The sequence below is a fragment of the Oncorhynchus tshawytscha genome, linkage group LG06 (genome assembly GCF_018296145.1).
Source record: "Oncorhynchus tshawytscha isolate Ot180627B linkage group LG06, Otsh_v2.0, whole genome shotgun sequence".
Classification (NCBI taxonomy): domain Eukaryota; kingdom Metazoa; phylum Chordata; class Actinopteri; order Salmoniformes; family Salmonidae; genus Oncorhynchus; species Oncorhynchus tshawytscha.
Window position 1 is genome coordinate 77,590,883 of NC_056434.1, and position 26,227 is coordinate 77,617,109.

At 45.5% G+C, this 26,227-nt stretch overlaps 1 protein-coding gene across 2 annotated transcripts in view; it reads right to left on the minus strand.

Moving 5' to 3' along the window:
* The window catches only part of LOC112253122 (attractin-like protein 1), a 385,056-nt gene that overhangs the window by 45,638 nt on the left and 313,191 nt on the right, over positions 1-26,227 (minus strand). For both annotated transcript variants that reach the window (XM_024425061.2, XM_024425060.2), the window contains one exon: positions 21,959-22,072. In XM_024425061.2, the coding sequence (XP_024280829.1) occupies positions 21,959-22,072 (114 nt within the window). The remainder of the gene's footprint in view (positions 1-21,958; positions 22,073-26,227) is intronic.

Below are 26,227 nucleotides of genomic sequence, written 5' to 3' on the forward strand. Positions count from 1 at the left end.
ACTGCCAGGTAATCAGCACTCTATTGTCCCTCTAATCACTCAGACATCAATACAAATGTAATCGAAAATCTAATCAAACACTTCATGAGAGCCCATGAACGCCGGAGGTGCGCCGAGGGGATGGCTGCCATTTTATGGGCTCTTAACCTATCATGCTATTTATTTATTTTTTTACACATCGTTTGTAACTTATTTTGCACATAATGTTGCTGCTACTGTCTCTTATGCCAGAAAAGAGCTTCTGGACATCAGAAAAGTGACTTTGAACAGGATGAAGAATTTTTCTTTAATGAATCGACGAGAGGGATTTACTCCAGACACCCGACGAGGCCCTAATCCCCGTCATTCGCAGGAGAAAGACAGAGATATCGCGGAAGGAGATCGGGGTGCCTTGTAAGGATCCGGCGATGAGTGGTTAATCTGTCTTTGCCATCGGTACTATTGGCTAACGTACAATCGTGGACGAACTACAAACACGTATACCCTACCAACGGGACATTAAAAACGGTAATATCTTATGTTTCACCAAGTCGTGGCTGAGCGACGACATGAATAACATATAGTTTGCAAGTTACACACTGTCAGTAGGATAGAACAGCCTCTGGTAAGACAAGGGGTTGCTGTCTATGTAAATTTATAACCAACAGTTGGTGCACGATATCTAAGGAAGTCTCAAGGTTTTGCTCGGCTGAGGTAGAGTATCTCATGATAAGCTGTAGACCACACTATCTACCAAGAGAGTTTCGACAAAAGGAACACCTATGGAGAATGCTATTCATTGACTACAGCTCAGCATTCAACAGCATAGGCCCTCAAATATCATCACTAAGCTAAGGACCCTGGGACTAAACACCTCCCTCTGCAAATGGATCCTGGACTTCCTGAAGGGCCGCCCCCAGGTGGTAAGGGTAGGTAACAACACACCCGCCACTCTGATCCTCAACATGGGGGCCCCTCAGGAGTGCGTGCTCAGTCCCCTCCTGTACTCCCTGTTCACTCATGACTCCAACACCAAGCACGACTCCAACACCATAATAGGTTTGCAGATGACACAACAGTGGTAAGCCTGATCACCAACAACGGCGAGACAGCCTATATGGAGGATGTCAGAGACCTGACCGTGTGGTTGCCAGGACAACAACCTCTCCCTCAAAGTGATCAAGACAAAGGTGATATTTGTGGACTACAGGAAAAGGAGGACCGAGCAAGCCCCCATTCTCAACGATGGGGCTGCAGTGGAGCAGGTTAAGAGTTTCTAGTTCCTTGGTGTCCATATCACCGACAAACTAACATGGTCCAAGCACACCAAGACCGCCGTGAAGAGGGCACGACAAAACCTATTCCCCCTCAGGAAACTGAAAAGATTTGTCATGGGTGCTCAGATCCTCAAAAGGTTATACAGCTGCACCATCGAGAGCATCCTGACGAGTTGCATCACTGCCTGGCATGGCAACTGCTCGTCCTCCGACCGCAAGGCTCTACAAAGGGTAGTGCAAATGGCCCAGTACATCACTGGGGCCAAGCTTCCTGCCATCCAGGACCTCTATACCAGCCAGTGCCAGAGAAAGGCCTTACAACTTGTCAAAGACTCCGGCCACCTTAGTCATAGACTGCTCTCTCTGCTACAGCACGGCAAGTGGTACTGGAGCGCCAAGTCTAGGTCCAAGAGGCTTCTAAACAGCTTCTATCCCAAACCATAAGACTCCTGAACATCTAATCAAATGGCTACCCAGACTATTTGCACCTCCCCCCTTTTATGCTGCTGCTAAACTCAGTTTATTATCTATGCATATTCACTTTAATAACTCTACCTCCATGTACATATTACCTCAATTACCTCAACTAACCGCATATTGACTCTGTACCAGTACCCCCTGTATATAGTACCCCCTGGTAGCAAGGTGTTAGAGCGTTGGACTAGTAACCAAAAGGTTGCAAGTTCAAATCCCCAAGCTGACAAGGTACAAATCTGTCATTCTGCCCCTGAACAGGCAGTTAACCCACTGTTCCTAGGCCGTCATTGTAAATAAGAATTTGTTCTTAACTGACTTGCCTAGGTATAAAAAAATAAAAAAATAAAAAAAATAAATATATATATATATATAGTCTCGCTATTGTTATTTTACAGCTGCTCTTTAGTTATTGGTAACTTTTATTTCTCATTTTTGTAGGTGTTTTTCTTAAAACTGCATAGTTGGTTAAGGGCTTGTATGTAAGCATTTCCCTGTAAGGTCTGTAAGGTCTACACCTGTTAAATTCGGCGCATGTGACAAATACAATTTGATTTTAACTCATGTTGCGCAACATTCCTATAGGCTCTGCTATTGCGTGAGAAAACAGAGTGATGGCCTCAATTAAAAAGAGGAGGATCCCATCAGCTTTCTATATTTATTTCTCAACTTTACTAATAAGCACATTGCTTCTCTTTACAACAGGAGTCTAGCCTACCTGGCTGGCATGAAAATGAACCACGGGACAAATGTCCTCCATTTGCTATATAAGTGCATAGATGACATGTATTTTTCCCCCAGCCTGTTTCGAGACAGGTCCATGATAATGGTCCATTGTAAATAAAAACACATTTCAGACATATATTATTTAGTATATGCTAAGACGAGATTAAATCAAGAATAGTCTGATGGGTGACAATATTATCCTGTCACTTGTGAATTATATATTATCAGTTGCCCAGTTTAAGGGAAGAAACAAGGGGGAAAGGGAAAAAACAATACCTTTTCCTCCCGACATTTTTGAATCATAGTCACACACCTCATGTAGCGTAGCCCAGAGGTCTATATGTTTTGATAAGGTTTGTATCACTAAAGTGGCCAAATAACAAATAAAATGAAGCACATTAATCCGATTTACAAGGGGTGTAGAGCCTAAATGGCATACATACTGTAGGCAGCGCGTGAGTTTGAAGTTTGGGGAAAATAATTTTCACAAAAAAAATGCCCCTTTAAAATAAAAGCATTACATGCATAATCGCATTTGCGGTCACTTTTGATAATGGTGTTTTTGCCGCTAATGGAACATTCGCGCTATAGCCTAGCCTGTGCGCATTTCTGCGCTTATAATGTGAAGAAATAGCCTAATAATTAAAACATTTTAAGCTAAACGTTCTGATTTGTTGAGTCAGCCTCATTGCGTAAAGAAGTATTTTTGATGCTAGTGGTTGTATTAATTTGGGGTCTATCGGATCCCACAACTGTCCCAGACTATGTTTGGAATATTTATTTCTCGCACAGAATAGGTCGACTTTTGTACTATGGGGGATAGTAGATTGACATAGGCTAGTGCTTTTGCTGTTCGATAGGCCTACTCATCTTGTTGGTTGACGAAACAATGTGGACAGTTCTTCCAATATCTTCAATATGCACCTTGGAATTGGATAAGGACATGCACAGTTGCGCCCCTGATGTCCGTCTTCACTTGTAGCCTGTGAGAAAGACCCGATCACATGATGGAGAGCCATGTGAATGAGAGGTGCTTCAAGGGCACAACGGTCACTGGCCGCAAAAGAGCCACAAAGGGGATGCCGCCGGGAAATTTGAGGCATTATCAAGTGTTGATGAAGTGTGTACAGCCTGTGCAAAAAAAACAAAGCAGAGCGCATGCCTTTCAAGCGACTTGTTTTTCAAATCATCATTTGAATCGCATCATGCAACCTTATAATCTATTAGGGGGAATAGGTTTTGTCGGTGCCCTCTTCAAAAACATTTTCTTCATATCATGTTTCTTTAGACCTGTCTAAAATGAATAATGGATTTATTGTGAAGGTGTAGGCTATATTACATGGATTTAGACTTTTTAAAATGTAGATGTCCCAAAGGTCTGCATCAGTGGCTTGTAGGCTATGTGTGAAAGCCAGGATATGCGAAATGTGTTTATAATTAATGGTCAATTACCTTGAGACCGGCAATTGTTTGCTCGACAATCACCGGCTGACAAAATTTCGTGTCCGCCACAGCCCTACTTTCACCATACCTTATGGTCGTATGAATGCCTGCCTTGTTTTTACAAACAGTCTGTAATTTTCTCCATCCAGTCACAGTGAAGAGTGTGAACTGCAGGGAGGCAGAGAAGCAGCCATGTAAAGGCCACTGAGGGCACCCAGAACAAGATGTTGTTGTTTTTTTACCTAGAAGCCTGCTTCACAGAATTACTAAACACGGGTGGTTTCGGTTTTTTGAGGTTGGTTTGGTTTCGGTTTTTAAATTTACGTTTCGATTATTTGGGTTGAATGCTGTAACACATTCAACCCATGATGGTAGTGACTGCCCATGATGGTAGTGACTGCCCATGATGGTAGTGACTGCCCATGATGGTAGTGACTGCCCATGATGGTAGTGACTGCCCATGATGGTAGTGACTGCCCATGATGGTAGTGACTGCCCATGATGGTAGTGACTGCCCATGATGGTAGTGACTGCCCATGATGGTAGTGACTGCCCATGATGGTAGTGACTGCCCATGATGGTAGTGACTGCCCATGATGGTAGTGACTGCCCATGATGGTAGTGACTGCCCATTACTGCTTATAACTTATTAACCATTATTTAATAACATATTTCAGTTGTGTATATTATTTGATGACTTTATTATTTAATTCCAAGTCATCATCTCAACTTTATAGGGCTGCTGCCTATGCTGTCTGGAAAAAAAATCACTATTTTAGTAGTTCTTCTAGGTAAGTAAGACATTTTTTAATGACTGCTGAATACCAACTATCAATATTTACCATGTTTTATGGGCTATAACCCATGTAGAATATTGGCCTGTTGAAAACTCCCTACTTCATTGCACAGTTCAGGCTGGATGGGATTTATCTCTAGAGAAATTGTGCAATGTGTGCATTGAGCTCTCACAACCCCCTGAAAGAAATGGAATTCAAACAATTGAACCGACATCAGTCAGTTAGTTGTTTAAATGTTTTTTTTTTATGGGGCCTCCCGGGTGGCGCTGTGGTTAAGGGCTGTGCCATCAGAGACTCTGGGTTCGCGCCCAGGCTCTGTCGTAACCGGCCGCGACCGGGAGGTCCGTGGGGCGACGCACAATTGGCCTAGCGTCGTCCGGGTTAGGGAGGGCTTGGCCGGTAGGGATGTCCTTGTCTCATCGCGCACCAGCGACTCCTGTGGCGGGCCGGGCGCAGTGCGCGCTAACCAAGGTTGCCAGGTGCACGGTGTTTCCTCCGACACATTGGTGCGGCTGGCTTCCGGGTTGGATGCGCACTGTGTTAAGAAGCAGTGCGGCTTGGTTGAGTTGTGTATCGGAGGACGCATGACTTTCAACCTTCGTCTCTCCCAAGCCCGTACGGGAGTTGTAGCGATGAGACAAGATAGTAGCTATTAAAAACAATTGGATACCACGAAATTGGGGAGAAACCGGGGTAAAAAAAAAAAAAAAAGTTATGTATAATCTGTGAATCTGATGTTTTTTCCCCCGTTCAAAGAAATAAAGAAACCCTAACCTTAACCCTTAACCGTAGCCATTTAAATCTTCTACTTGAATGGGATGATGTCAGAGTTGGGACATCCCAAGGGCTCCATTTAGATGTTTCTGTTAACTAAAGAAGTTCATCATGAGGTTTGAACTTCTGAGAGCAGCCAGTGTATCATCTGACAAATTGTTACATGTCCAACGTGACATTTCCAGAAATGCAAAATATGCATCTCACCAGAATATTTGCCATAGAAAAAAAAAATCCTCCCAGTGAGATAAGATTTGGAAAATGTAAGAAGTGTTTGCCATTTATTACACTTATTGTAATGCAATCTAGTCTCAGCCTGGTATCTGCTCATAGCCTGAGGGGAGGCATTGTGAACAGAGAAACTAGTAGCAGAAAGACAGTTCTAAGAAACATCACTCTACATCTCCACCTTAACCTCCCAGATCTGTGATCTACAGTAGGATGAGACATCCTTCTCCTCCTCCGCCCGTTAAATTCCACCTCACATCTTCTAAACACCTGTTTACTGTCTGAGACGGCTCGCAAACAAGACGTAAACAAGGCCCACAACAGAGCAGACGCTCGCATCGCCGTGACAACCCCCTGCCACACTGGCATCGCCTGGCTGGCACCTGGCACCCGCGGACGCTGGCAGGCTCCCTCTCACACCTGTCACAACACAACACACACTGCACAGAAACATCAGCTTCACAGAGGGGTTCTGCTGTTTGCCAGCGTACTGGAGGAGACTCTGGGTCTTATTACAGTTGATAGAGCCGAGCAGACATAACACAAACATGTCTGGGGATGGGATGAGAGGGAGATCTGAACACGTCTGGGGATGGGATGAGAGGGAGATCTGAACATGTCCGGGGATGGAATGAGTGGGAGATCTGAACATGTCTGGGGATGGGATGAGAGGGAGATCTGAACACGTCTGGGGATGGGATGAGAGGGAGATCTGAACATGTCTGGGGATGGAATGAGAGGGAGCTCTGAACACGTCTGGGGATGGGATGAGAGGGAGATCTGAACATGTCTGGGGATGGGATGAGAGGGAGATCTGAACACGTCTGGGGATGGAATGAGAGGGAGATCTGAACATGTCTGGGGATGGGATGAGAGGGAGATCTGAACACGCCTGATGATGGGATGAGAGGGAGATCTGAACGGTGTCACAATCATTTTTTCAAGTAGTCTTTCATTTTCCGCTCAGCCACAGGTGGGCATTGCGCCATTTTAAGTGCTGCTGTGGAGCGATGTGCTGGGCTGGCTTTGGAGTGGTACAGCTGAGTGAGTCGCTTTGAATCAACTGGGAGTTCGATCCAACTGAGGAGCTGCTTGTAAAGTGAATCATTTGCTGTGCTTTGAAGGCTCAGGGTATGGATCAGATGGATACATTCTACAGATTCAGCCAACCAACAGGTGTTAAGCCTAACACTGGTACCTGGTTTGTAGTAGGCCTACTGCTCTGAATCAACATTCAAGGAGCAGAATGAATCTGAGCTGTATCACTTATGTGAATCAGACATCAATCACCTCTCTGATTCAGTCACATAGCAAAGCTCTGAATCAGACCAGAAGTATAAGTCTGACAGTCAGGATGTCAGTGGGTAGTGTAATTAATATGTGGCGCGCGAGTGAATCAGTCTCAGTAAAAGAGGTTATTATAGCAGCTGACTCTCTAACCTCAGGGTTCCTATTCAGAGTTAACCAGGCTGGAGCTGCCCGTTCATACTGAATCAGTCAGCAGCAGGAGAGACTGACTCACCAGTCTAATGAGTGAGTGAGTAGTCACCACTACACTACTCAACTCTCTCATCCAAGTCTTCATGTGGGCCTGAAGTGTACATAGGACCTCTGGGGGCCTCATTCTCCCCTAGCTCCACCCAGCCAGCCAGCCTCCCCTAGCGTAGCCCAGCTCCACCCAGCCTCCCCTAGCGCAGCCCAGCTCCACCCAGCCAGCCTCCCCTAGCGTAGTCCAGCTCCACCCAGCCAGCCTCCCTAGCGTAGCCCAGCTCCACCCAGCCAGCCTCCCCTAGTGTATCCCAGCTCTACCCAGTCAGCCTCCCCTAGCGTAGTCCAGCTCCACCCAGCCAGCCTCCCCTAGCGTAGCCCAGCTCCACCCAGCCAGCCTCCCTAGCGTAGCCCAGCTCCACCCAGCCAGCCTCCCTAGCGTAGCCCAGCTCCACCCAGCCAGCCTCCCTAGCGTAGCCCAGCTCCACACAGTCAGCCTCCCTAGTGTATCCCAGCTCTACCCAGTCAGCCTCCCCTAGCGTAGTCCAGCTCCACCCAGCCAGCCTCCCCTAGCGTAGCCCAGCTCCACCCAGCCAGCCTCCCTAGCGTAGCCCAGCTCCAGCCAGCCTCCCCTAGCGTAGCCCAGCTCCACACAGTCAGCCTCCCTAGTGTATCCCAGCTCCACACAGTCAGCCTCCCCTAGTGTATCCCAGCTCCACACAGTCAGCCTCCCTAGCGTATCCCAGCTCTACCCAGCCTCCCTAGTGTATCCCAGCTCCACACAGTCAGCCTCCCCTAGTGTATCCCAGCTCCACACAGTCAGCCTCCCCTAGCGTAGCCCAGCTCCAGCCAGCCTCTCCTAGCGTAGCCCAGCTCCACACAGTCAGCCTCCCTAGTGTATCCCAGCTCCACACAGTCAGCCTCCCTAGCGTATCCCAGCTCTACCCAGTCAGCCTCCCCTAGCGTAGCCCAGCTCCACCCAGTCAGCCTCCCCTAGCGTGGCCCAGCTCCATCCAGTCAGCCTGCCCTAGCGGGGCCCAGCTACACCCAGTCAGCCTCCCCTAGCATATCTCAGCTCCACCCAGTCAGCCTCCCTAGCGTGGCCCAGCTCCATCCAGTCAGCCTGCCCTAGTGGGGCCCAGCTCCACCCAGTCAGCCTGCCCTAGCGGGGCCCAGCTCCACCCAGTCAGCCTGGGGGGCCCAGCTCCACCCAGTCAGCCTGCCCTAGCCCCAGCTCCACCCAGTCAGCCTGGGGGGCCCAGCTCCACCCAGTCAGCCTGCCCTAGCGGGGCCCAGCTCCACCCAGTCAGCCTGCCCTAGCGGGGCCCAGCTCCACCCAGTCAGCCTGCCCTAGCGGGGCCCAGCTCCACCCAGTCAGCCTGCCCTAGCGGGGCCCAGCTCCACCCAGTCAGCCTGCCCTAGCGGGGCCCAGCTCCACCCAGTCAGCCTGCCCTAGCGGGGCCCAGCTCCATCCAGTCAGCCTGCCCTAGCGGGGCCCAGCTCCACCCAGTCAGCCTGCCCTAGCGGGGCCCAGCTCCACCCAGTCAGCCTGCCCTAGCGGGGCCCAGCTCCATCCAGTCAGCCTGTCCTAGCGGGGCCCAGCACCATCCAGTTAGGCCCCGCTAGAACAGACTATCTCCTGGCTCTTCATGGAGCTTATCATGGTCAACACCCAAGTCAGAGCGCCAGAGCGTTGTCTCGGCAGACAGATTCATTAGCCACACTGCAGATGGATAAAAAAAATAAAAACAAGTGTCTACCCTGCTGCAAATGTCCATTTTAATCAGTGCATCGGTGAGCGTAGCTACAATCCTATTAAGAAGCTGGGGGAAGGAGAGGCTATTCTGCAGCCCCTCTCCTCTCCTCTCCTCTTCGCCTCAGACGACAAATTAATCATCTCTCTAATGCTTCATGAAAGCCAAACTTTTTGCCTCCTAATTCGAGGTGGAGTATATCTTTCACTTCTTTCCCCCTCACTATTAATGGGTATGATTAATGTGTTTTCTGAGGCCTCAGACGTGCTTGGGCATTATACTGGGGAGGAGAGAGCCTCCCACACTCCAGAACGGTAGAAAGGCCATTATTTCAGAATGTTTGCTCCAAATTCATTATAGATTTCTACTTTTTTCAAAATGCTGAGATATTGATTACAAGACGAGGGGGAAACAAAGAAGTAAGAGAAAGTCTTAATAGAAAAGTATAGATAGATTGATGCAGAAAGAATGTCTGTCTGGTTACCTCATGCGTAACCGTACACCTGTACACCGATAGACACAACGCTACATTTGTTCATTCCTCTCACGAGTTTGCTGATTATATGTTGCACAGGCATTGCCAGCTGGAAACAAAGTGATAAAGTCACGCAGAAATGGAGCCCCGTAAACTGCATGTTGTCCTTACTCCAGAGGATGCTTTCCTAAAAACAGTTAATTTATTCAGTCAAAAGAATTGCCATGCATGCCATAGCTGGCTCTACGAGGGATTTCTCATAGTCTCTTGGGCCATCCCACAAAAATGCAATTCAGCGTAAATACAAAAGAGGCTCACCAAACTCTCTCTCACTTGACACACTCTCTCGCACGCTGAGCACACTCACAGCTAGTCCTTGGAGATCACACCAGCAGCAATAACTTCTCACTTCCTCCTTGTGTATCTGTGCAGCTGGCCACATCAAGAACGGCACAGTAATCAGTAGGGCCTTGAAAAGAGATTGCAATTCCAAGAAGGCATGAATGAAATGTCTTCGCCTATAGGATCCCTACTCCAGAGCGTTGGCCTCGGCCTTCAAATCCCCCTCACAAATGAGAGAATTGCGTTCGCGTCTGTGAAGTGTTATTCATGCCGGCAATTGTGAGGACAAAAGTCTTTCATGCCTAAAGTGTATGGATTTAATGAAGACCAAGGGGACTCAATCAAACAGAGGACAATAAAGACCAAGTGATAAAGGAAACATGCTCAATGCATGACAAGCAGCCCCAGTGTCAAAAGGGACCTTTACTCTGAATATTCAACTAACGTGGTCTAATAGCACTACCTCATCTGCATTACCAAAAGCTCCCCCATTGTGTCTCCAAGGTTACATGAGTGACGCACTAGCACCACTTCACGTGTCTACAGCTCTTCTTGAGTGCCCAGAATAGTCGACGTCACTCGTCGTAATACCCGCCGTATCTGTCATAGCCAGTGTTCCCTCAAAAAACCTTTCCGGCACTGAGCAAATTTCAGGTCTGCTTAGCGCAAACTTGAACGTTGTGAAAATTCTGTGCAACTTCCAGCACGAGTTTACTGTCAACACTGAGGCTGTACCCACTTTAAGTTACAGTTCTAACAGTGGCCAAGTAGGTTACTGTGGCTGTTTGATCATAATGTAGACCTACCAGAGTGGCCTAACATCAAAAACAATGGAGGAAATGCATCCCATGGAAATAGCTGTCCTATCATTCAGCCTACAGTGGCAGCCAATGTGTGGTGTTCAATGTAGGCCTACATTCCATCAGACTTCTGAAAAAAACTGGCAGGGCTTGACATTGACCAGTTTATCCACTTGTCCTTCAGACAAGGAGGTGACTGAAAATGTTGTGCCGTTTGATTCAAGAAACCACTTTACAAAATAAAATGCATTATTAATCCTATACCATTATTATAGAGAATCAGACAAAGTATGCTACCCTCTGCATATTGGCTACTTAGCTTATTCAACACTGTCTCAAAATACAACACTGCCCCATTAACAACAAAAAGAAGAAGCTATTTACCGGACTCGCTTTTCAAAGATGCCTAGAAATGTACACATTTTGTGCTCTTGTAGGAAGCAATCACTCCCCTATTGCTGACTACAAATGATCTATAACTGGGCTAATAACTCACTAACTAGCAGAGGATATGAACAAAATGTGCGCACATGGCTACACACAACTCTCGCTTTAAATGGCACAGATGCATATACTGTATGGCAATGGTCTATTTGCATATAGGCCTACTGCAGCTCTGATTGTTTATGCCGCACTGGTCTGTGTAAAGTACGGTCTGAGTAGTGCGTGTCAATGCAATATAATCCTACTCCGATGCGTTCTGCCTACAACAAAATCTCTTGCCATACTTTGTTTTGTTTCGGGATGTTGCATTGAAAGTGGCTAATAATGCATTGATTTGATGACAACTTGATGAACACAATTTGAGGTAAGCTATATGATCACACAGGTAATAGAACCATTCTTGTATTACTTGTGAAGCACAGCTGAGTGAGCATACATTTAACATTTATTTTACTGGGCTGAAAGTCTGCATCTGATGGTCTGTCTCATTGGAGGGAGAGAGCAGCAGACTGAGGGTCCGCCTCAACATCCCTCCGCTCTGCCTTTTCTCCACTGACACAGTCTTCCAGCTGATGGCTCATACACAAATTCATGTTGTTACTCCTATGAACAGAGAAAGTGAAACATTCCTGGATAATAAAAAAAGACCCAAGCTGCTAATAATAACAACAACTCAAGCCTACAGTATAAATATACTTCCCTACTCATTCATTACTGCTGCAGTGCTTGTTGTAGCACTGAGTGGAAATAGGAAGAATGTGCATTTTATGGCTTATAAAAGTGTTGAATTCAAAGTGTTGACAGTGCTGAGTAAGAACTTAAACATGAACTCACTCATAAAAACAGCAGCTCTTTGCTGTATTCGTTGACAGTCTCTCTCTAGTCATGGTTTTAAATGTTTTGAAATCTCACAGTATCAACTTTGATGTAGCTTTCTTTTATGTCTGCTACATTACTGCAGACACGGTAATCTGAGCCATCAGGTTGGCCAGTGGTAGACCTATAGTGCACTTGATTTGCTCTCTGGGTCCGATGGGAAGTTTGTACCTTCAGACACATGCAATGGTTCAAAATAGAAACAGTTCAGGGTCTCCCGAACGGCGCAGCAGTCTAAGGCACTGCCCGAGATGAAAAAAAAAAATAGCAACAAAACAAGGCTTTACCGTTTTTACAAGGCTTTATTGGCCTTTTTACAGAAATGTTTGGCGATCGACTAGGAATGTCTTGGAGAACAACCAGTCGGTTGGTGACCACTGTTCCACAAAGTCGAGTGAAATTCAATCTCGTGCTTTTCTCTGTGGGCTGATATTTCTGTGCGGCAGTCCAGGGGGAGATGCGCGGCAGACTCGGGGCTACTGCGAGCGAGCGCACATGCACAGCCTAAATGGGACATTGGTCATAACCTTGCCTGCATGTCGTTATACCCTCCATATCGGTCATAACCCTGCCTGCACATCATTATACCCTCCATACCTGTCATAACCCTGCCTGCACATCATTATACCCTCCATATCGGTCATAACCCTGCCTGCACATCGTTATACCCTCCATATCGGTCATAACCCTGCCTGCACATCGTTATACCCTCCATACCTGTCATAACCCTGCCTGCACATCATTATACCCTCCATACCTGTCATAACCCTGCCTGCACATCGTTATACCCTCCATATCGGTCATAACCCTGCCTGCACATCATTATACCCTCCATATCTGTCATAACCCTGCCTGCACATCATTATACCCTCCATATCTGTCATAACCCTGCCTGCACATCATTATACCCTCCATATCTGTCATAACCCTGCCTGCACATCGTTATACCCTCCATATCTGTCATAACCCTGCCTGCACATCATTATACCCTCCATATCTGTCATAACCCTGCCTGCACATCATTATACCCTCCATATCAGTCATAACCCTGCCTGCACATCATTATACCCTCCATATCTGTCATAACCCTGCCTGCACATCATTATACCCTCCATATCTGTCATAACCCTGCCTGCACATCGTTATACCCTCCATACCTGTCATAACCCTACCTGCACACACAGACCTAGAAGTTCCACCTCTGTTGACACAACAGCAGCTAGCGCACGCTAATGGACTGATTAATGCAATCAAACGATAACCTCTGCTCCACAGGACTATTGAGGTCCATCTGCTAGCAGCAAGTTCACTGTAGCCTGATTGCGTGTAATGACTGTAGAGGCAAAATGGTGATGAAGGTCTCTTCAAGAACAGATTCATTATGCATCAATGGTTGAAAATGTCAGTCCTACCCTGGATAAAATGGCACCGTGTGTCATTGACAGATACACAGACACACACAGTTACATTTAGCAGATGCTCGTATCCAGAGAAACTTACAGGAGCAATTAGGGTACTTGCTCAAGGGCACAGACAGATTATTTACCAAGTCGGCTAGGGTATTCGAACCAGCGACCTTTCGGTTACTGTCCCAACGCTCTTAACCGCTAGGCAACCTGCCACCCACATATAACCAGTTTGGCAATAATGTTGGCTGAAAAGTATGCAGCAATCATTTTGGCAATCAGTGGGTTAGGGTTCGGTGATACTAGGCATCCTGCAATGGGACATAAAAAAACCCATTACCTTGTCTAGTGTCAATGTTAACCTGCCCAGACTCACTGCTAAACAATGACAGAGCCCATTTTCCTCCTATCACAAAGACAGTGTCAATAACAGCAGAATGACATGTACTTGTCCTCGTGCTAATAGGCGGTTCTATGAGACACCTGGAATACAAAAATGCCCACATATTCATATATCACCACTCTCTATACATCCCATAACCACGGATCATCAGTACCTCTGGTACCCAGCCCATACAACTGCTACCCAGCCTCTGGTACCCAGACCATACAACTGGTACCCAGCCCGTACATCTGGTACCCAGCCCATCTAACTGGTACCAGCCCATCCAACTGGTACCCAGCTTCTGCTACCCAGCCCATACATCTGATACCCAGCCCATCCAACTGGTACCCAGCTTCTGCTACCCAGCCCATACATCTGATACCCAGACCATACAACTGGTACCAAGCCTATACATATATGCTACCCAGCCCATACATCTGGTACCCAGCCCATACAACTGGTACAAAGCCCATACAACTGGTACCCAGCCCATACATCTGGTACCCAGCCCATACATCTGGTACCCAGCCCATACATCTGGTACCCAACCCATACATCTGGTACCCAGCCCATACAACTGGTACACAGCGTCTGCTACCCAGCCCAGACATCTTGTACCCAGCCCATACATCTGGTACACAGCCCATACATCTTGTACCCAGCCCATACATCTGGTACCCAGCCTCTGGTACCCAGCCCATACCTCTGGTACCCAGCGCATACTTCTGGTACTCAGCGCATACATCTGGTACCCAGCCCATACATCTGGTATGCAGCCCATACATTTGGTACCCAGCCTCTGGTACTCAGCCTCTGCTACCCAGCCCATACCTCTGGTACCCAGCGCATACCTCTGGTACCCAGCACATATCTCTGGTACCCAGCGCATACCTCTGGTACACAGCCCATACATCTGGTACCCAGCCCATACATCTGGTACCCAGCCCATACATCTGGTACCCAGCCTCTGGTACCCAACCCATACATCTGGTACTCAGCCTCTGCTACCCAGCCCGTACACCTGGTACCCAGCCCGTACATCTGGTACCCAGCCCATCCAACTGGTACCCAGCCTCTGCTACCCAGCCCATACAGCTGGTACTCAGCCCATACATCTGGTACACAGCCCATACATCTGGTACCCAGCCCATACATCTGGAACACAGCCCATAGAAGTAGTACCCAGCCCACGCTTCTGCTACCCAGCCCAGCCCATCATCAGTACCTCTGGTACCAAGCCCATCCAACTGGTACCCAGCCCATCCAACTGGTACCCAGCCCATCCAACTGGTACACAGCTTCTGCTACCCAGCCCATACATCTGGTACCCAGCCCATACAACTGGTACCCAGCCCATACATCTGGTACCCAGCCCAGACATCTTGTACCCAGCCCATATATCTGGTACACAGCCCATACATCTGGTGCACAGCCCATACATCTTGTACCCAGCCCATACATCTGGTACCCAGCCTCTGCTACCCAGCCCATAGCTCTGGTACCCAGCGCATACCTCTGGTACTCAGCGCATACCTCTGGTACTCAGCGCATACCTCTGGTACTCAGCGCATACCTCTGGTACTCAGCGCATACCTCTGGTACCCAGCCTCTGGTACCCAACCCATACATCTGGTACTCAGCCCGTACATCTGCTACCCAGCCCATCCAACTGGTACCCAGCCTCTGCTACCCAGCCCATACATCTGGTGCCCATACATCTGGTACCCAGCGCATACATCTGGAACCCAGCGCATACCTCTGGAACCCAGCGCATACCTCTGGAACCCAGCGCATACCTCTGGTACCCAGCGCATACCTCTGGTACCCAGCGCATACCTCTGGTACCCAGCGCATACCTCTGGTACCCAGCGCATACCTCTGGTACCCAGCGCATACCTCTGGTACGCAGCGCATACCTCTGGTACTCAGCGCATACATTTGGTACCCAGCCCATACATTTGGTACTCAGCCTCTGCTACCCAGCCCGTACATCTGGTACCCAGCCCATCCAACTGGTACCCAGCCTCTGCTACCCAGCCCATACATCTGGTACCCAGCCTCTGCTACCCAGCCCATACATCTGGTACCCAGCCCATACAGCTGGTACCCAGCCCATACAGCTGGTACCCAGCCCATACCTCTGGTACCCAGCCCATACATCTGGTACCCAACCCATACATCTGGTACCCAGCCCATAGAAGTAGTAACGAGCCCACGCATCTGGAACAGAGCACATACATCTGGTACTCAGCCCATACATCTGGAACCCAGCCCATAGAAGTAGTAACGAGCCCACGCATCTGGAACACAGTACATACATCTGGTACTCAGCCCATACATCTGGAACCCAGCCCATAATTCTGGAACCCAGCACATACATCTGGAACCCAACCCAGGCCTGCGCTGCACTGGTTGTAAATCAGATATGTTCTGTCCTGTTCTCGCCTCAAACACGAAGCAAAGCACTATGAAAATGATGTATCCAATGTTTCAGTCTTAATGTGACCGTTTGCTAGGTCAGTTGAATCTGAGACAGCCGGAGAGGAGACAGGCAAACCATTACGCTCCAGAGGAGGAGTGAAGGAAGGAAGTGAAGGAAGGGAGGGAGGGAATGGAGGGAGGGAGGGTAGGAATGGAGGGAGGGATCTGTGAGGAAAGGCAGAGGGTCGGCTCCACTGATCCTCTCAAAGCCTCTCCCTGGCTGACCTGTAGGTTACCTTTAGAGGAGCTTGTAAAGCAGGGTGAACAGGGTGCAGGTCTTCAGGGGGAGACTGAAGCTGTTATTTATGGATGTTTCATGCGAGCCCTTCATGGTGTGTGGATCTGGGAGGAATTATAGAGTTTGAATTGCAGTACCGTGACGGGGAAATAAATAGCTGGATATTCAGACCCAAAACAAAACATAAACGTAACATGGAAGGCCTGTGTTTGCCCTTGTGAAACCGTATGGTTGACAAGGATCCACAAGGATGTGACCAGGTATATTTAAAAAGACAAGATTGTGTCCATAACGGCCAAGAACAAGCTCCACATTTTTAGTTCTCACAGCATTTCGCCCTTCAAATGAAGAAGCTCAACAGAGGAGCTTACAAAAAAAAGAGGTTTAGCTGGGGACAAGCATCGTTTCTCAAACAAGTAAAAACGCTCCCACCTGCTGTTTCCCGAGTAAACAAACTGCTACGCGGACGGAGAAACAGAGTAGTAAGACAGGTTTTTACACTCATGGAAAGCAGAATACCATCCAGGAAGATCAGAATTTCCCCCATTTCCCACCAGTAAACAGTGTTTGCTCAGCTGAGATTGATAGTTATGGACAAATGGGAAAGAGAGTCAGTTTACCCAGCTGAATCAGCAGGTGACTCCATCATAGCACTGAAATATGCTTGGGCCACCATTGTAATAGTCCAGGCTTTCTGTTCAACGCAAATAGAACATTAGGAGGAATGTGTTTGTTCTGACCAAGCTGCTATTGACAAAGGGTGAGAGTTAATAACAGTGCAACATGTGCTAAGACTCAAGCTTTTGTCTTCCTTTCTAAACTTTAAACTTGGTTGAGAACAGAGGCACAGGTTACTGCAAAGTGAACCTATGTCCAATTAATAATTGACAATGATGGAAGGTGTGTGTTTGCGTGTGTTTGTGTGTGTTATCATGTATTTCTACATGTGTTGCTGAAGATGCAGGTTTATTTCATCTGTGTTCAGTCTCCCCTGCTCCCTCTCTGATGAAAGGCTTTGTAGGTGCTGATCTGTGTTCAGTCTCCCCTGCTCCCTCTCTGATGAAAGGCTTTGTAGGTGCTGATCTGTGTTCAGTCTCCCCTGCTCCCTCTCTGATGAAAGGCTTTGTGGGTGCTGATCTGTGTTCTCTCTCCCCTGCTCCCTCTTTGATGAAAGGCTTTGTGGGTGCTGATCTGTGTTCAGTCTCCCCTGCTCCCTCTTTGATGAAAGGCTTTGTGGGTGCTGATCTGTGTTCTCTCTCCCCTGCTCCCTCTTTGATGAAAGGCTTTGTGGGTGCTGATCTGTGTTCAGTCTCCCTGCTCCCTCTCTGATGAAAGGCTTTGTGGGTGCTGATCTGTGTTCAGTCTCCCCCCTGCTCCCTCTTTGATGAAAGGCTTTGTGGGTGCTGATCTGTGTTCTCTCTCCCCTGCTCCCTCTTTGATGAAAGGCTCCCCTGCTCCCTCTTTGATGAAAGGCTTTGTGGGTGCTGATCTGTGTTCAGTCTCCCCTGCTCCCTCTCTGATGAAAGGCTTTGTGGGTGCTGATCTGTGTTCTCTCTCCCCTGCTCCCTCTCTGATGAAAGGCTTTGTAGGTGCTGATCTGTGTTCAGTCTCCCCTGCTCCCTCTTTGATGAAAGGCTTTGTGGGTGCTGATCTGTGTTCTCTCTCCCCTGCTCCCTCTTTGATGAAAGGCTTTGTGGGTGCTGATCTGTGTTCAGTCTCCCCTGCTCCCTCTCTGATGAAAGGCTTTGTGGGTGCTGATCTGTGTTCTCTCTCCCTGCTCCCTCTTTGATGAAAGGCTTTGTGGGTGCTGATCTGTGTTCAGTCTCCCCTGCTCCCTCTCTGATGAAAGGCTTTGTAGGTGCTGATCTGTGTTCAGTCTCCCCTGCTCCCTCTTTGATGAAAGGCTTTGTGGGTGCTGATCTGTGTTCAGTCTCCCCTGCTCCCTCTCTGATGAAAGGCTTTGTGGGTGCTGATAAACCACACAGATTTTCCTCCCAGGTATTATAAATATTCTTTATCTCCTCACTGCTCCCCCCAGCGTATGAAATCCCCCAGATTGGAAAATAAATACAGCGCATTAAAACCTTAGATATGAAATTGATTAATTTCTCCCCCTTAAATAGCATTATGACACCCAGCGCCATATATCACTCTGGGACGGAAGGAGAGGTGCGTCCGGGAGTCTTACAGATGCTCGTTGCTGTCGGCTCATCGGCTTTACGACGTTACGCGGATGTTGTATAGATGTGATTGATGCTGATGAGTTACCTCTTGTTTTATACTGTGGCCCGGTTATTTTGAGCCACAGTATAAAACAAGAGAGGAGGAGGGGGAACTGGTGTGTGATTTACCTTCTAGGTGGGTAGTTCACTCTATGGTTATTATAGACTCAAGATTGGGGTATTTTGCCCTTACATTGTGTCGTTCAACTCTTGACTCAGGTTGTGTGGTGTGCTTCTAACAGGCCTGTTTTACAGAGAGCCCTCAGGTCACTGATGAATAACAGCTCCAGACATCCTTTATCAACGGCAGGGGAGGGTAAGGGACAAATGACTGGAGCCCAGGACCTATTTCACTCCCGTTTGGCCTTAGGCTCACTGGCGTATCACACACACCTGTAAGGGGTCACGAGCTTAGGAGGCTCCCAACCCCATGAAATTAGCTTTAAAACAGCAACATTTTCTCTCAGCCTCATGGCCAAATGTGTAGAATAGCAGGAACTTAGCTCAGGGATTCTTGAAAGTCGGCAGGGAAACTATTTTGATAGTTCTAAAAAATTTATTGTTGCATTATTTGAGCTTAAAATGTACATTTAGCGGAATTTTCTGTGACAAATATTGGTTTTGGGAATTCTTTTAATCCTTTAAATATTATTCATTTCCATGTCGGCTCTACGCCTGGAAATGCCCTTGTCCGAAGCAAAGGATCCCAACTCCAAAATCTCCAAAAACGTTTTTAAAACCCTAAAAACTTGTAGTAAAGGATATTAACTTGAGATAACCCTCTGTTGACTTTAAATAATATTTCTCTCAAAACTGTGATTCCTGAAAGATGTGTCCAGAGATTTAGTCAACTCTGTCAGATTAGTCTAAAATCCTAAACAGGGTCAGCTATACCATAATGCCCCATTATTCATGTCCTCATTACATGTAGTCCAACAAGGTCACTGATGGTCTGGAAAGTTCCCTACTTTTAATTTAAACAAACAATATCGGAATCATCATGTCATAAACTGTTAACATCTGCCTGATAGATTACTATAGACATACTATAGGCCAAGGCAAAATACCCACACAAGACGTTTGATTTGGTTTTTTAATGACATGCCATATAACCTAACCCTACTCTTTCATAGTGTGTACTTTGGATAGCTTGTCTTCCATCGACCACTCTGATGACAATAACTTATGTTTGTGCAGTTTTCATTGAAAACTCATCTGATTTTAAACTAATAAATCCAGATGATCTTACATCTGCTAGCAATATGTGCCTCCAATGACCTTCGTCTTGTTGATCTTATCCAGATGCAGGTTTTGTAATGAAATGTTATATTTCTCTGGGTAAATAACAGACTGTAACTTGTTTGCCTGACTTTTACCAGATGTCAATAATTGCAGCTGTTTTTTTTTGAAGATTCTCATAAAAGAGAATGTCTTTAAAACATTGTGTTTGAAGAGAACATCAGAAAGACTTAAGTTCATCTCGCTTGTTCCGAAGAGAATAATTCACCTCCAACCAACTCTCTACGAGGGGCTGGGTGTGGGATGGAATCCACGAAACACACCGTCTCACAACAGTTGTGTGAGACATTACTCACCTCAGAAGAGTTTTTGAGGATCCTTGAGAGTGAAATACAGTTTAGCAGCACCTAGAAGCTGTGTGAAAAACGTCATCTCCACTTAGCGCACGTTAGCTAACTGCTCCATTGAGAAAGGGCTTTAAGTCACTGGGTTATCCATCTGTTCAGATGACAGGTAAGGCAAAATGGGCCATCCTCCTCATGGTATGTCCATTAAATAGAAATGTAACACTGCTTTAGATAAATTACACGAACCATTCCAATCATTCTTCATTTAGTGTGTGTGCCCTTCCTGCAGCCCAGTCTCTGTTTTTGGGGAATTTAATCAAATTCCACCACTTTCCATACAATTCAAATGTAATAAGCTTATCAAAATGCAGATTTAACCTTTGAAATTCCCTCCTGCACACCTTTTCCTAATGGATTTGACCAAAATACACCTGTACATAAAAACACAGGTCCAGAACTTGCTGTTACACAATAACTGTCCAAATTAGGTATGAAATCCTATGATGAATACATTCATTCATCAGCAAGTATGACAGTTGAAATAATTGTATTATTTAATATACAATTATGCTAAATAGTCCATGTGGAGCAACACCAGATGTTACTTAATTAACCTTTATGTGAAGATACCGTTCCATTTCATTGTTTCTCACCTTCAGGAGCTCAAAATGGGAGAAACATGAAAATAACAAGAAAATCTATTCTGAGTTGGACGGGAAAATCACTAATCTAAGGGGTTACTGCTAACATAGGGTATGTGCCCATGCAGTATAATAGCACCATCTACTATTGGGGTGAGTCTATTCCTGGAGTTAAGAGGGCCTCCCGGGTGGTGCAGCGGTCTAGGACACTGCATAGCAGCGCAACAGATGATAAAGGGGGTAAAAAAAAAAAGCAGTGTGGTTAAGGTTAGGCTTAAGGTTAGGCTTAAGGTTAGGCTTAAAATCAAATTTTATGACTTGGCTGTGCCAGCTAGTAACCACTCTGCAGAGCTGACTCCAAAACAAGATTCACGTCAAAAAACGCTAACCAGCTTCTACTATATTAATAACAGAAATTATGCATTCAGAGCATAAGTTGTCTCCCGAAACTCACTATCAATTTCACTAAAGCCAGATGTGGACTGGCCGGCAAGCAGCAACTGTTATGGGAAATGTGGTGGAGCCAGTAAATCTTTTATGAAACAGAGACCTGGAGAACACACACAACCCCTTGGGATTTTCAGAGGTAGATTATCAGATCATACCCAATACCCATAGAGGGAGATAGTAAACACAATTCAGAAAGTCATATATTGGAGGCAAACTAGTAATACCCTTTTCATACTACTGACACTAGCCGAGCCAAGATAAGCCAAGCTGTACTGCGTTGGCCTGGCTATACATCCACTGTAGCTGCTGGAACTGTGCTGGAAAGGAGCCTGTGAAAAGGCCTAACCCATGGACCAATAGGGAATACAGCAAGACAAGGAATTGCTTTTCAGAATGTCCAGATTTCATAACAAACCAGCCTTTACTGGTAAGGCCATGCTGGACATATTCTTTGTTGTGTGATTTCCAACAATGCCTTCAGTACTTGTTTGAGTTGGCCACATATGTTTTGCATTTCAAGTTGTGAAAAATACCTGCTTTTTCACACCCACGCTGCAGTGTCTACACACAACATTGAATGCTGTGGGCGATCTCGGTATCAAGCCTGGATTCCAGGGTGTCACCATCGCCATGGAAAACAATATGCTAATGAACTGCATTTAAGGTACACACCTCCACCAGGCCCTGCAGCAGCTCTTCCTGTTCCTGGTCGACACCTACATCCAGCGCCACGGCAATCGAGGCAAAGGGACGGCTGGCCATCTGCTGTCGCTCCCGCATGAGCTGCTGTAGACGGGAATAAGGAGTGAGGGAGAGAGAAGGGAGCAGAAGAGACAAACAGTAGGAGGGGTGGGGGAGAGAGAGGCAGAGGGGAAGAGAGGAGGGAGCAGAAGAGACAAACAGTAGGAGGGGTGGGGGAGAGAGAGGCAGAGGGGAAGAGAGGAGGGAGGAAAACTTAATAATGAGGAAGTGGCAGATGAACAAAGCCTCTGAGTCAGACGCTGAGCGGCTCTTTATCGGCGTGTGCTCCAAACACCCCGAAGAAAACAAACACAAATGGAGACAGGGTGGGAACAATAGTGTCGACAGGCAGGGCCTGGCTGGATAGGGACCACACAGACACACAGTACAGATAAGAGCTGGTACACACACCTCTCTCTCTCATGTATATGACGGTACACCCACACACTCATGCACACACACAAAGATACACACAAAGACACACACAGACAAGACACGTAAAACACGGACGTATACCCACACAGAAAAACGTATTCACTTTCGCAAGCTTTTTCCGCTTCAATAAAGTTAGTTAGTTATTGGGCTTTTGTTTCTAGTGTTCTTGTTTTAGCTTGGGGGTAAGCACCTGTTCTATGCAAATCAGAGCAGTTATGCATAACGTTAGGCTTACATCGTCAATGTGTTCCTCATTGAGCTTCAGTAGAAAGTCTTGCTTGAGACATACCGTATTGGACAGTGGTAATAGGCTATTAGGGTTGGGCGGTATGCAGATTTTTTTATACCGTTCCTGTACCCCCAGGGTATACGGAATTACCGGCAGTACACACAAGGGGTGCGATTTCTTTCCAAACGTAAACAACCGCCCTCCACAAAAAACGAATTTAGGCTGCAGGGTTCTTGATTCAGAAGGAGAATGATTATCTCTGTGGCAACCAAGAAGCTTGATCTTGCAAGCTAGCCACTTAGCAAGCAAGTTATCAAACCAAATGCATAGCCGCAGCGCTGAGCTGGAGATCATTTCCTTCCTCCCCTCGAGCTGTAGGGCGCCCCAAACGATATTGATGACAGTATTGAAAATCATACCATCCGTATTTCAAAATACCCCAGTACACACGTAATTGTTTTTTTTGGGGGGGTTTAGCTTTTATTTATTCACACCAAACAAAACAAGTGAAAGACAAAACAGTACAGATGAAAAAAAACTGAGAGGTTGGAAACCCAAAAGGGAAATGAAAACCACTCCACAGGAACCAATATACAAATATAGTTCAAAAAAAGTTTGTTCAATCAGTTAAACAGAGCATACTAATTACAAACGTACATGATACACTCAGTATACAAGAAAAAACATGTTTGATTATGTGTGTGTGAGAGAGTTAGGCCACATGGAGGAGACTACTGGGTCATTTGGATCATCAGGCTGAACCCTAGTCTACGCTTAAACTTACTGAGGGATGACGATGTTTTGGCAATGTGAAGATAGAGGTTCCGTCCTCTAGACTAGAGAATTGACTATGTGAGGTGTGGCAGTGGGGAGGGTGAAGGTTATCGCTGTGTCTTGCGTTGTATGAATGGATTTTGGAATTAACCTGAAAGAATCCATTGAAGGGTTTAGGTAGGCTGTCTGGGAGGTATGTGTATTTGTAGACAGACAACGTATTGAGTTTCTTAAACAGAGGGGCAGATGAAGCCAAGTAGTTAGAGGTGGTGGCTAGTCTTGCAAATGTCTTCTGCCTAATGAGTAACTTGTGTAGGTAGGAAGCATATTATGTACTGGCCCAGACAAAATTGCAGTTAGTGAGATATGGGTAAATTAAGCTGTAGTATAGTGTTAAGAAGCAAGCCTAATGAACAAAACAGACTTCACCACTTTGCTGCAGACAAAGTGAATATGATCTTTCCTGGACAACTTTTCATCAACGAGAACATCTAGTGACTGAAGTCTGCTTCATTTCAATCTCACGAATTGAGATTCTGGCAATATTTTGAATTCTTACCAATGAATTACAATGAAGTTGGATTTTTTAAAACATTTAAAAGATAATTTGTTTATCTGAAACCATTCAGAAAACTTGACCATGCCTGAGTTGGTTTCATTGATTTGTGAATCGAAATTCTTGTGTGATTAAAATCAAGTCGTATCATCACTGTAGAAGACACAGCAGCTAGGTCATTGATATAGATTAGGAATAACAAAGGTCCAAAGATCGAACCCTGTGGAACGCCACAGGACATCATGGCCCTGGTAGATGCACAGCCATTTGCATTTATAAATTGTTCTCTATCATAAACATCATTATATATCCATTTATATGTATAATCATGAAAACCGTAATAATGCAATTTAGCAAATAATATTTCATGATCAACAGTGTAGAACACTTTGGATAAATGTAGAAAGATACTAAGAGCGTATTCATTGTTGTTCAGGGATGTAAAGATTTCATCCACAAGTTGTAATATCTGCCATATCTGTGGAGTAGTTTTTACGAAAACCATATTGGTACACATATAGAATACAGTGTTGGTTTTAAATGTTTAAACATTCTTTTATACACCAGTTTCTCTAGGATTTTAGAAAAACATGGTAGTACAGATATTGGGAGATAATTTGTAAAAGATCTTGGATCCCCAGATTTAGAGGGGGAAAACTTTGAAATTTTAAAAATATTTTGGAATAATACCAGTTTTCATTGATTTGGTGAAGATATATGTTAGAGGCTCAATAATCGAGGACGACACCGATTTCACAAAAGAGGCACAAATCTCATGATTTGCTGCTGAAATCTTTAAGTTACCAATGACCTCCATCACCCCTTAAACAGTATATCAGGTGGATCAAACGGAAGCAAAAAGGAATGTCCCTTAATGTAATCCAAGGGCTTTCCATACATTTTTCAGATTTTCTTTGAAAGAGAGGAACCCACATTCACAAAAACATTATTAAATTCACACGAGATAACATCAGGATCACTATCGGTCATATTTCCATTCAATTGTAGATTGAGATGGGATAGCTGTAGAATATTTTTTCTTATTCAACAGATGATGACTTTCCAAGTTGACTTTATATTGTTTAAATTATTCATGTAGATGGGTAAATTTGTTCTTGTAATTTTTGTAATTGGCAGAATTCAGGGGTGTGTAATTTGTAAAAAAAAATTTGATACATTTTTTTTTTTACTGAAGATTTGTTTTAGACCAGTTATAAACCAAGGTTTCCAGAACCCACCTGGTGCTCTCTTACTAAGTAGGTCTGACTGATGGGAAGCAATGGTAAAATACAGAATTGAAGCATGTGAGAAAAGTCTGGTAAGCAGACTCCACATTGAGATGATTATAAAATGTTTCCAATTAAATATCATCAACCAACATCTTAAAAGCACTCAGAATTACTTTAGTTAAATATTCTACATTTAATGTTACTATCCATTCCCACCTGTTCATTTCCAGCTCCCACCGAGAAGTGGAATATTGGAAAGTGGTCAGAAATGTCAGTATAAAGTATACCTGTTTTAGTGTACAAATATTATCAATAAGGATGGCAGACGAACTGGTCACGCTTGTGGGCTTGTAGATTAGGGGATACAGATAGCTAGAAAGTATTTAAAAAGTCAGATGTAGTGAGTGGTTTTCATTTTTTTGATCAATTAATGTTATCACCCAATAGAAAACACACTTTATCTCATTATAAATAAAATCCAAGGTTGATGCAAGGACATCAATACAACTACCAATGTCCGATAGACACATCCAATTACCACTGTTTTACCACAAAATGATTAATTAACAGCCTGATCTTCCATGGAAAGCAATTCAACATCAGATGTAAGTGCGAGGTCCTCACTTGGAAAGAATTGAAGACTTTTGTGAACAAAAACGGACACCTCCCCCACTTTTGATGTTCTACAGTGGTGAACAACATTATAAGGAGACATTGTTGTCAATTCAGTTAACCATGTTTCTGAAATGGCAATTCATGTTTTTAGAAACAGTGCAAACGTTCAAATGAAAGGTCGAGAATAAACTTGTCTTGGAATAAGATAAACATTTTAACAACCTGTATAGTAGTCTAACGTTCTAATAGTCACATGATAGACTAATCTCTGGTAAATTTCACGAAAGTTGAATCTGGATCAACATACACTCAGTGGATTGCTCCTACAGACAGTGATTCACGTGGCTGTGGATTGCTATATA